Source organism: Fragaria vesca, linkage group LG2, assembly GCF_000184155.1.
Source record: "Fragaria vesca subsp. vesca linkage group LG2, FraVesHawaii_1.0, whole genome shotgun sequence".
NCBI lineage: Eukaryota > Viridiplantae > Streptophyta > Magnoliopsida > Rosales > Rosaceae > Fragaria > Fragaria vesca.
This window is the reverse complement of record NC_020492.1, coordinates 31,565,767-31,576,864: the sequence shown is the minus strand read 5'-3', so window position 1 is coordinate 31,576,864 and position 11,098 is coordinate 31,565,767. Positions and strand designations below refer to the sequence as shown.

Genomic DNA, 11,098 nt, shown 5'->3' with positions numbered 1-11,098 from the left:
GAGAGANAGAGAGAGAGAGAGAGAGAGAGAGAGACGGGAGCAAAAAGAAAAGAGATAGAGAGAGACGTGCAGCAGAGAGAAGAGGGATAAGAGAGGAAGAGGATAAGGGATAAGCTCATTTATTGTTTAAATTATTAATCATTATATTATCTATTTTATTTTATTTATATATAATAAGATAATATTTATTTTTAATTTTAATGTTTCCTTTACGTTTCGTATCGGATTATATTTTGATTTTGACGTTTCCGCGTATCGGATTGTATCGGAAACCGAAACTCGTTTCCGTTTCCGTGCAACATAGCATGGTAGGTAACCTTTCTATAGTTTTGTTGATTTGTTTACATGGCAAACATGCTTGTCATTCTTTTTGTTTTTACTAATCTTTTTTATATTCCATTTAGGAGACGTAGATTGATTCGTTTTCTTAGTTTTATACGGGAAAATGGAAACACATGAATCTCAAATGATATCCTTCAATGGGCACTTGCATCCTTGAGGTCAGTTAAAAAAATAAAAATATAAGTTGCATGTGTCAAAATATCAGGTAAATTATTCGACGCACAACTTTGTTTGATTCTTTTTGGGTGCATATGATTTTTCCAACATATATGCTGATATGTTGTTTGCTTTGTAGGGTCTCCTCTTGTTGCTCTTTAATGATGCTAAAAGGCTAAGTCTATTGAACATAAAAAATCAGTTGGGCCTTAGTGATGACATGCTACGTATTTTTGTTAGGTCACTGACTTTTGGTAAGTACAAAATCCTAGAGACGTGCCCAAACACTAGGACTTTAGAGCCAAATGATGAGATCGAATTCAACTCTAAGTTCGAAGCTGAAGAAGAAAAACTGAAGGTCTGTGGTCTTTTTTTCGTTTATTTCATAGTTCATACCATTGTTTTATTTATAGTATCTCTGTCTAGTTAGTTCACTGATGTGTAACTTTGTATTTTATTCATAGTTTTCACACCACAAGCCAGTTGATAAAAAACAAGTGCTCCAAAAGTTTTCGAGGTCAATTGTCATTAAAGTTGCACTTGCATGCATTGCCACATGTCAGAATGTTGATTCACATAGTGACCTAATAAGGGAGTGTATTAAGCGGGTTTCAAGGTATTTCGCTGCTGTTTGAAATTATAAACTTCTAAGTTCGTTTGAATTTTCTCGTGTTGGATTTGTAGCCCAGCATCAAAGAGATGAAGCAGTAGATTATAGAACTAATTGCAGATGAGTATCTGAGAGAATATTTGGAGGGAGAAAATGTCATTTATCATTACCTGCCTGAGTGAGCTTTGGACTTATGGTGTTCAGGGAGTTCGATATGCGTACAGATTTTGTGAGATTCAATATACAGGATGACCCAGTAAATGTCTTCTTGTTTTACTTTGATCCGTTGCGGTATATTTAGGGAGCTTTACTTTCGTAATAAACAATTCTTGTTCATTGGATTTGCTGGATGAATTGTTGAAAGGGTTGACACTGCTCTTCAGTTGGATGTAGGGGTGAGGAAGTTGATAGTCTCTCTTTAGTTGTTCTGGAGGTTGATTGTCTCTTTTTGGTTGTTCATGATGATCTAAAAAGAAAAAGAAAAAAGGAACATAAGTCGAGGGTTTAACAATGAATGCTCTTACTTTTATATGAACACGGTAAATCTTACCCCCAAATTTGTTTAAATCTTACCCTTGATATAAATTTGTTTAAAGGCGTATAATGTACCAAACATTTTTTTGCATATCCCTAATGGTTTTGATTGAAGTAACCATGGATAAAAACGTATAAAAGAAGTTCAAATCCTAAACTACATATGTAAGTCTGTTAGTTGCCAAGTGAGAAAACATGTAAGCTTTCTACGACAAGAAATATGTTGTTGTGGGCCAATAATGTTAAACAAAAAACACTTACTAAATAATGAACAAATCATCCAGCTTATTGCGCATTATCACAATTGCCATGATCACTTTTTGTTATCGAAATTGGTACGAGTGTACGTAGGACATGAAGTTTTTAATATTTGGAAAAACTGTTAATGAAAAAATTTGTGCTATGATGTCAAAAAATAATACAGTCAAACAAAATAATTATCGACATGCTCAAGCAAGTGGTGATTGGATTTGCGCTTGTTGGTAGGCCTTGAGTGTTTTACCTCAGTCAAACAAATAATTTAGGAAAAATTTTAAGAATAATACATGAACTTTGCTTCATTGAGAATTAAGGTTACTCAACTTCCGAAACTATCACATAAGTACATAAATTAATGAAAGTGACTAAACAAAAGTACATGTTGTCAACTCTTCTGTTACTGAGTATGCCATTAAGAAATAAACGAAGGGTAAACACGTACTTTTAAACACAATAAACATATTTCATCTCCTCCACCATTTCTTCTCTCCCTCCCCAAAGAAGTGACAGTGGGCTTGGCGGCAATGAAGCAGTCGTACCACAATTTGTGGATGACTTTCAGAGGTGATCAACCTCTAGCAGTGATTGAATTAGAACCATATCGTGTTGAACCATATGAACCTGGATCGGAGGATCTCTCAGTCGCTCGATTCTTGTACTTGGATTTGAACCATCTCTTCTCTCCCTGCCGATCGACGTGCCCAGAATTTAGCAAAAGCCAAAAGCCGGAATTGTAGCCATCTTGATCTCCGTCACCTCCAAGCCAGAATTGTAGCCATCTCGATCTCCACCTCTATGATCCGTCTCTTCACGTTTGCTTTTGTTTTTCTTTTGAGATTGGGCGATGTGGAGTTGGAGAAGAAGAGAGTTCGCATCTGGGCTTTTGATTTTGGGTTGATGGAATATATATATATATACACACAATGCTGATCAGGTGCGGATGTCCGCACCAAAGTTTTTGGTGCAGATTTCCATTTTTGCACCACTTTTCGATTGAATTTCCTCATCTCCACCGTCCAGTATCTAGATAATATTGTGTAGATCATCTCTGCAAAATTTCAGCCAATTTTGTTCAAGCATGCTTTTAGACCCTAGACTTCTTTTTGGAATGGGAGGGATACGAGTGAATCCCTAATTATTGACGTAGTATCAAGGATAACGAGGTCTCTATCGTAGAGAAACGCACTTTTCTCCGAATTTTTTCTTATTTTCTAGAAAGACTTATAGTTCTTGTTCCCTAGATCTGCTAGATGAATTGTTGGATGATAAACTTTTAAAAAGTCTAAAAAATGAGTTTATGTTTTTCAGACTTTTTTTTATCATATTTTTGTATATTTGAACTCATGCACACTTCTATTCGAAACTAAAGTAAACCAATTGGCCCAAGAAGCAAAACAAAGTAAACAATGCCCAGTAAACGTGGAAAAGCCAAGTAAAAGCCCCCTAATAGAGTAGTGGATGTCATACAGTAAAAAAGCTTACTCTCGTTCTCGCCCCCTTCTTTCCTCAATCTCATTTTCGTTTTGAGCTCCTATCCTGCACCATCTTCCTCATTCTTAAACTCTCAAGTGTTTCTTTAACCCTTAGTAATCATGGATGTTTTGTTCAAGCAGGCCTATAGACACTAGACTTAATCTTTTTGGAATGAGAGGAATATGAAAATATTTTCATGAACTGAAGAAGTAAAGCTTAAATATGAACCTTTATAGTCGAAACTAACTTGTTCTTTCCTTTTGTACGACTCACGCCGATCTTGTGCATGCCTAGCCATCAGTTGCTCTGGTACCAAAATCGATACCGAAAAAATCACTGTGGTGAAACAGAAACAAAGATTGCTACGGGGAGCACTCTCTGTAGATTGATTATACGCTCGCCACTCCAAGGAATCTACCAGGGAGCAGATAAGAGCAGACTCGCCACTCTAAGAAATCCACCAAAAAGATAAGAGCAAAATTCGCCAACCTACGAATCCACCTAAAAGATAAGAGCTTGAATGACAATTGGGAGGAAGTCCTTCACCAAATTGCATAGATTTCTCATAAAACTCAAAACTAAAATATGATTACAAATGAAAGAAGAGCTTCATTTTATAGGATAAGGAATGTTGAGGGAACCAGTGCCAAGTGCTCTCATTAGCCTTGCACGCGCGTTCTCACAACAGCAAATTAGTCTAAAGCACATCTCGATCGGACACGTGGACGCACGTGTGTGGCTCGATCCAGTGCGCCTTTCTGGAAGATTCCTTCCAAGCCAGGTTGTCGACAGGCAAGAAGACAATCATCTCTGCTTAACCTCTATAAATAGGCACCTAGCCTCACCAACAAAGGTAACTGAACTCATTCCTCTTCTTTGAGTTACGAATTGTCCGCTATGATTTCTGACTTGAGCATCGGAGAGCGATTTTCTGGAGTCCTCTAACCGCTTTGTTGTTTTACAGGTTCGTCGGACAGTTTTTCAGCGGACAAATCCCTTATCGCACGGACCTCTCCGTGCGATATCTTTCTTTCCTCTTACCAAATTTTAATCTTCAACAAGGAAGAGAAAACGAAAAGTGTAATTAGTTACATTTGAAAGTAAAGATAGATATTTAACGTTTAATAACTCTAAGATCTAGAAGCTCAAAGATCACAATTGAACGCTTTCTGCAACTGATCAACTTCTTCAATCAATACAGCTAATTCTCTTCACTTCTATATTCCAAATTCCCCGCATCACTACTTCTTTTTGGTTTGATTTTCTACTCTTGCCTGTGTTCTTGGCCTTTATTGTTCCGTCCAAGTCGGTTGGAAGAACTTTGAAACGGTTTCGTTTTGCTGTATAAATAAAAAATTAGAAAAAAAAACCGTAAAACGACGCAGTTTCGAGAACACACAAATTCAAAAGCCGCCTCTGCAAAATGTCACTTTTTCCCAATTCACAGAGAAAGCAGTAGAGCCACCCCACGTCCTCCTCTCTCTCTCTCTCCTCTGCGATGGACTTCGTGGAATTAGAAGCCATAGAAGGCCTCCGATGGTCCTGGAACTCCTGGCCGTCTTCCAAAGCCGACCAAGCCGCTCTCGTCATCCCCCTCGCCGTCATGTGCACGCCGTTAATGCAACAAGCCGAGCTCCCTCTCCTCCCCTACGACCCCGTCACCTGCTCCCAATGCGGCGCCGTTTTGAACCCCTACGCACGCGTCGAGTACACCTCCCGCATCTGGTTTTGCTCCTTGTGCCTCCACAAGAACACCTTCCCCCACTCCTACTCCAACATCGGCGACACCAATCTTCCCGCCGAGCTCTTCCCCACTTACAGCGCCGTCGAGTACGCCCGAGCCGCCGCGCCGCCGCCGCCGCCGAGCCACAACTGGTCAGGCGCCAACGGCGTGCTCTTGTTGTCGTCGTCGTCGTCGCTGTCGTCGATGGTGTCGTCGTCGCCGAACTCCGGGTCGGACGATCCGCGAGGGATCCGACCCGCGTTTGTGCTCGTCGTTGACGTGGCCACGCCTAGGGATGAGCTGGCGGCGCTGAAGAATGAGCTGCTGCTTGTACTGGAGCAACTGCCGGAGACTGCTTTGGTGGGGCTAGTGACGTTTGATTCCATGGTGCGTGTTCATGATCTTGAATTCTCCGACTGCTCCAGAGTGGTTGTGCTTCACGGAGAACGGGAGCTTTCGCCGGTTCAGGTTTGTTCTTGCTTTTCTCTGTGAGCTCTATATTTGACTACTTACTAGAAATGTGGACTAGACAATTAATCTTGTAGGGTTTGGAAATAGAATGTGAAGGCAATGCCTTTGTAGTCTGGAGTTAATTCGCATTAATTCTTTGCGAAATGGTTGATACTCTTAGTAGGTTTGCGCATTTCCGGTGTTTTCAAATCATATAAGTCTTCATTGTAGATCTGAGTTTACTTAGAGAGTGCAGTTGTGTTTCAACTGATCATGTGCTTTTGTAACTCTATAGAACTTACTCTTGTAAAGTCAAAAGCTGTAAATCTATATGAAATTGGCAGTAAGATAGAGGAAGGAATATTTTGTTGGCAGGAAAGATGATACGGCAGTCATTCAGCCTTCGTTTTGGTTCCGTTTAATAGATGAATGAATCGATAGCTGTTTACTTTTACAAAACGAAATAGGCAAACAATGGTGTCGAGTTAAGACATGAAAAAAGATTGAGTTTCTAAGAAGCTAAAGTCGGGATAAAAAAGGCAAGGTTTCAATTTTCAAAAGACAAATACATGGTATTCATGTATATTAAGATTAAGAGCATAGCAAGTGCAAATACAAAGGATCAAATGTCAACCTCCTAACTGCACTTTATCTATGTTTTTGCCAGTAAACTAGTTTAGGTTCAAAATTCATCTTTGCCATCTGATTGGGTTTAGTTGTGCTGTTCTTTTTCCAGATAGAGTTGTGTTGGAGTGCTTTATCATGAATCTCTTAGTTTGCTTACAGAATGTAATTTTAGTCTAACTTATCCCCATTAAACTCTTAGATTCAACAATTTCTGGGAATTAATAGGACTAAGCAGCAGCAAATGGGAAAAATGCCTTTTTCCCAAAAGCAAGGGTTCTTGCTACCAGTATCCGAGTGTGAGTTCAACATTTCAACTGCAATAGAAGAAATCCAGTCTCCAGTAGTCAAGCCTGGCCATCGCCCAGGAAGGTCAACAGGAGCAGCAATTTCAGCTGCACTTGGACTTTTGGAAGGATGCTTGGTGAGCACTGGCTCTAGGATCATGGTCTTCGCATCTGGACCTGCAACTATAGGCCCGGGAATTATTGTAAGCTCTGATCTTGGTTATTCCATCCGAACTCATCGAGACCTGATCAATGGTCATGCCCCTTATTATAGTAAATCTTGCAGCTTCTACGCTCAACTGTCACAGAGGTTAACTGATGCATCTATTGTCCTCGATTTGTTTGCTTGTTCTCTTGATCAAGCTGGCTCTGCAGAGCTTAAGGACCCTATTGAGAGATCGGGTGGTTTCATGATGCTAGGTGAGTCCTTTGAGTCGATTGAGTTCAGAAAATGTTTGCGGCAAATTTTCACTCGTGATGAAGAGGGATATTTGAAGATGTATTTTGATGCAACTATTGAGATAGTGACCACTAAAGATGTTAAAATCTGTGGAGCCCTAGGTCCTTGTGTATCTCTTCGGAAAGTTAACAATTTAGTAAGTAGCAGTGAGATCGGTGAGGGTGGTACCTATATATGGAAGTTAGGTACTATTACCAATAAAACATGCATCACTTTTTTCTTTGAAGTTAGTGATGAGCAGAAAGTTCAACCTGGGTCGGCATTCTTCATACAATTCATAACACGATACCGACATGGGAACATGGGAATCCGGAAACGGGTGACTACTGCTGCAAGAAGATGGGTTGGTAACCGTTCACCAGAAATTGCTGCTGGGTTTGATCAAGAAACAGCTGCTTCTGTGATGGCCAGGCTTGCTATTCACCGAGCTGAGACCTGTTTTGCTCGAGATGTTATTAGATGGCTGGATGACACGTTGATCCAATTTGCTTCAAAATTTGGAGATTATGTGGAGGAAGATCCATCTTCTTTCCGCTTGGCATCCAACTTCTCTCTTTTTCCCCAATTCATGTATTACTTGAGGAGGTCTCAGTTTATTGATGTCTTTAATAGTAGTCCTGATGAGACAGCTTTCTTCCGGCTGATGCTGAACCGTGAGGGCGTAGTGGGTTCTCTTATCATGATCCAGCCTACACTTCTCCAATATTCCTTTGATGGTCCACCTATTCCAGTCCTCCTGGATGTTCGCTCCATCGCTCCAGATGTTATCTTGCTCTTTGATTCTTACTTTCATGTGGTTATTCACTATGGGTCGAAGATTGCTCAGTGGAGGAAGCTTGGTTATGACAAGGATCCAAATCATGAGAATTTGAGGAAGCTGCTGGAAGCCCCAGAAATTGATGCACAGCAGTTGGTGGCTGACCGTGTTCCTGCACCGAAGCTCATTAGATGTGATCAGCATGGTAGCCAGGCAAGGTTTCTTCTTGCAAAGTTGAATCCATCAGTTACCCAGAATTCAACATACACAGATGGCTCTGATATTATCTTGACTGATGATTTGAGCTTGCAAGTATTTTTAGATCACTTGCAGGGCCTGGCCGTGCAAAGCTGATGAGGAGGAACATTGTAAATAGCTTTTTTGATCATCTGTTGTCATACAAAAAGAATTTTGTGAATAGTTTGCAATAGTAATGGTGCAGTTGCATTTTGTGTTTACAAAACAGTTGCATGCTTCTGAGTACAAGTAGTATATTCACTTTTCATTTTGATTTTTCTCATTTTCGTACGGGATAAGCTACCATATTGGAGCAAACATGCACATTGTCCTGGATCCATGCTCAGGATATTTGCATTCTCGACCTTTTTTCTCCCAACCATACCATTATAAGCCATGTCATGGCTATAGCTTTGAACTTTGAGGTACTTATTTCTTTTCTTCAATGCTGGATTTTGGGTTCTTTGTTTTGCATTTGAATATTTGGCAATTCTTCGTCGTTAGTTTTTTTCGTTGTTGTTGTAGGGTTATTTTATATTTTGAGTACAGAACATACTAAAGCAATAATCGCTGCTGAAAGGGTTAAGGGTTTAGTATCTTGCTCTCTGTAACTTAAATAATTTTCTTTCCTGCATTTTTTTTTTTGAGGGTGTTCTTTCCTGCAATTATGTGGTCTTAACTTTGAGCAAAGATAGATATTGGATTGTATTGACATTAGTATTTAGGTTCTATTTTTGTTGTGGTGATAATTTAAGAGAGCAAGTAATCTGCTGAATTCTAAGACATCTGCAGGAACATGGGGGTTTTTGTTATTTTTAAGGGGATTATGTCAAAGGCTACTATGCATTCTAGAGAAAGAATAATAAAGAAAAAAAGCGGTTCTTTCAACTCACACTGGGAATTTGGCCTCTTTTACAGATGATGGTTGCTAGTTTGTTATGGGATAGACTCTACTGCAGGATACATTGGAGGAAAATGCTAACCACTGTTGTTGAGAGCTTCAAAAAAGGTTGCTCTGTGTGAATTCTGCATTTGAAAATAGAACATTTGGGAATGTAATAACTCATTTTCTGGACTGGACGTATGACGGAACTGGAGACTGCTGATAATGCGGCACTAGATGACTTTACCTATGGTAGGACATAACTTTCCCATTATTTCTCTGTTTCGTTTTGTGAATTCTTAGATAGGACGCATCAGTAGAATTTTTGGTGTGCAATTAAGACCAACTTCCATGATTAGAGATTTAGAGTGTGATTAAACACAACATGCCTGTGTTCTCTTTACTTGTGCAAATCAAGGATACAGTGTAATCCTGCAGTATTTGTTTGCAGCTGAGGGATATTCTTGAATAGCTGCTGGATGTTGATGAGAATGTTGCCGATCTTTTCTTGATAAAAAAAATTGGGTGTTGCCCTGTCTGCCACTTGGTATCCTTCACTCCTACCCTAGGCTCAAAATATTGCTGTCAAGTTTGCGTATGTGTTCATTGCGATGAGAAGACGTTGTGGATCTTGGAATGAGACTTGAGGTAATGACGTTAACATACTTTTCATGTCTTGATTTAGTGAATCATACACTAAGTTGTTTAATACTACCTTTGCAGGCTTTTTATACAAAGATAAATTATCCATGGTGCTCTTATCTTTCTTGTCGGCTTACTAGGGGAATTGAACTTAAGATCAACCTTCTGAGGGATAGCCATCTGTAGTTTGCTACCTACTAATATTTGGAGAAGATGGAACCAGGTGCAGTCATGCATACAAGTACTTGTTAGGAGGAACCACATTGGATCGGAGTTGGTATCTTACAATGACCAATGATGATCATGGTCTAAAACAATCTGAATCAGTTCCTCTGCCCCGAAATGCGCCCTTTCTTGTAAGTTGCTTGTTGTTTAGAGGTTCTCTGTCATTTGGCAGGTAATATAAAAAAGGATTAGGAAGGGGCCGAAAAGGCAAATAGACAAATTGTAATATTTTCGGCTTTCTTTACCAATTGATTTCTACACCAGGCGACATAATTAATGTGCAGTTTTGAATGGCATAATTGATTGTTTTGTGAGCTAGTTTGCATCGCCAATACTTTGATCTTTTACATAGGAATGAAATGTAAGCTATGTTTTGAGTGATTTACGAATGATATGTTCATATACATTATTTTGAAGCTATGATATTTCACTGAAAATTTACACATCCAAAGCATCTGACTATTGATATGAAACCAAAGACCTAAGTTCATTTGCTTTTAATCGAAAAACAGCCTTACACCAGAACAGAACAGTATGTATTTTAGTTTGTAACTTTGTATAATGTATTTTACATAATGAGATTCCTTGTGGAGATGTTGAAATATAACAGACGTGGATAGATAGAGTTTCTCCGTCATTTATTGACACAGATGCCAACTCAAATTTCTAAAAGAATTGTTCATTCATTTGATAAATTTGATGTGCGTAGTGTGTACCAGACATGGATTAGGAACAATCCAAAGGGGTGGTTTGTGCCTACTATCCGCTTGGGATGTATAATAGGTCTTCCAACGTTTGCTTTCCAAATTGTATGCGTATACTTTCGGTAAGAAACTAAAAGAAGAGCCTATGTAAATAGAGTTTGCTTCAAGTTCTGGGAAATCCACCGTGGATAATGACATTGATGTTGGTTAGTCTTCACTACTTAAGACTGAAGCCCGATCTTTCAAACATTTCAGTGTTTCACCTTCGAACACTCCACCTTGTTGGGGGTGAAGTTTAACTTATGGATATTCATAGTAGAACAGGCAGGGTTCTGGTGGTTTCTCCACCAGCAAAAGCTCACATAGTGATTCCACCAAAAGACGTCCAATAATTTTGTACTCCTACCTCCCTCTCTGGAGGTTGGAAATCAATGGTTTCGATGGGATAGGTTCCCTTAAAATCCCAAACTAAAATTGAATTTTGAGGACGATAATCCAAACAGAAGGCTGTTACGGAAAATAATACCTTCAAATCCTCCACTAGTAAGAACCAAATCAGTTCAAGGAGTGTTGTTTCTTTTCACCACCATGCATAGGAATGCAAATTTTTTCTTTCTGTTTGTATTTTTTAATACAATTTTTTATTAATTATCTTATACAATTGCATTAGTGTTTGCATCTATAGTGTGTGTTTATATATGTATGTGTGTGTCTATATATATATATATATATA

The 11,098-nt window shown here is 39.1% G+C and overlaps 1 protein-coding gene across 1 annotated transcript; it reads left to right on the top strand.

Moving 5' to 3' along the window:
- Positions 1-4,871: 4,871 nt before the first annotated feature.
- Positions 4,872-10,048, top strand: LOC101296926 (protein transport protein SEC23-like). Its single transcript, XM_004291743.1, has 5 exons — positions 4,872-5,564; positions 6,373-8,336; positions 8,830-9,046; positions 9,246-9,442; positions 9,518-10,048. Exons 1-2 carry the CDS (start codon positions 4,872-4,874, stop codon positions 8,026-8,028), a joined length of 2,349 nt encoding a protein of 782 aa, XP_004291791.1. The 3' UTR covers positions 8,029-8,336; positions 8,830-9,046; positions 9,246-9,442; positions 9,518-10,048.
- Positions 10,049-11,098: the final 1,050 nt, after the last annotated feature.

Bases quoted from the DNA above. Each gene is read 5' to 3' on its own strand.
- LOC101296926 (XM_004291743.1), top strand. From the start codon at position 4,872: ATGGACTTCGTGGAATTAGAAGCCATAGAAGGCCTCCGATGGTCCTGG. The intron at 5,565-6,372 runs GTTTGTTCTTGC...TTAAACTCTTAG, and splicing joins GGGAGCTTTCGCCGGTTCAG to ATTCAACAATTTCTGGGAAT.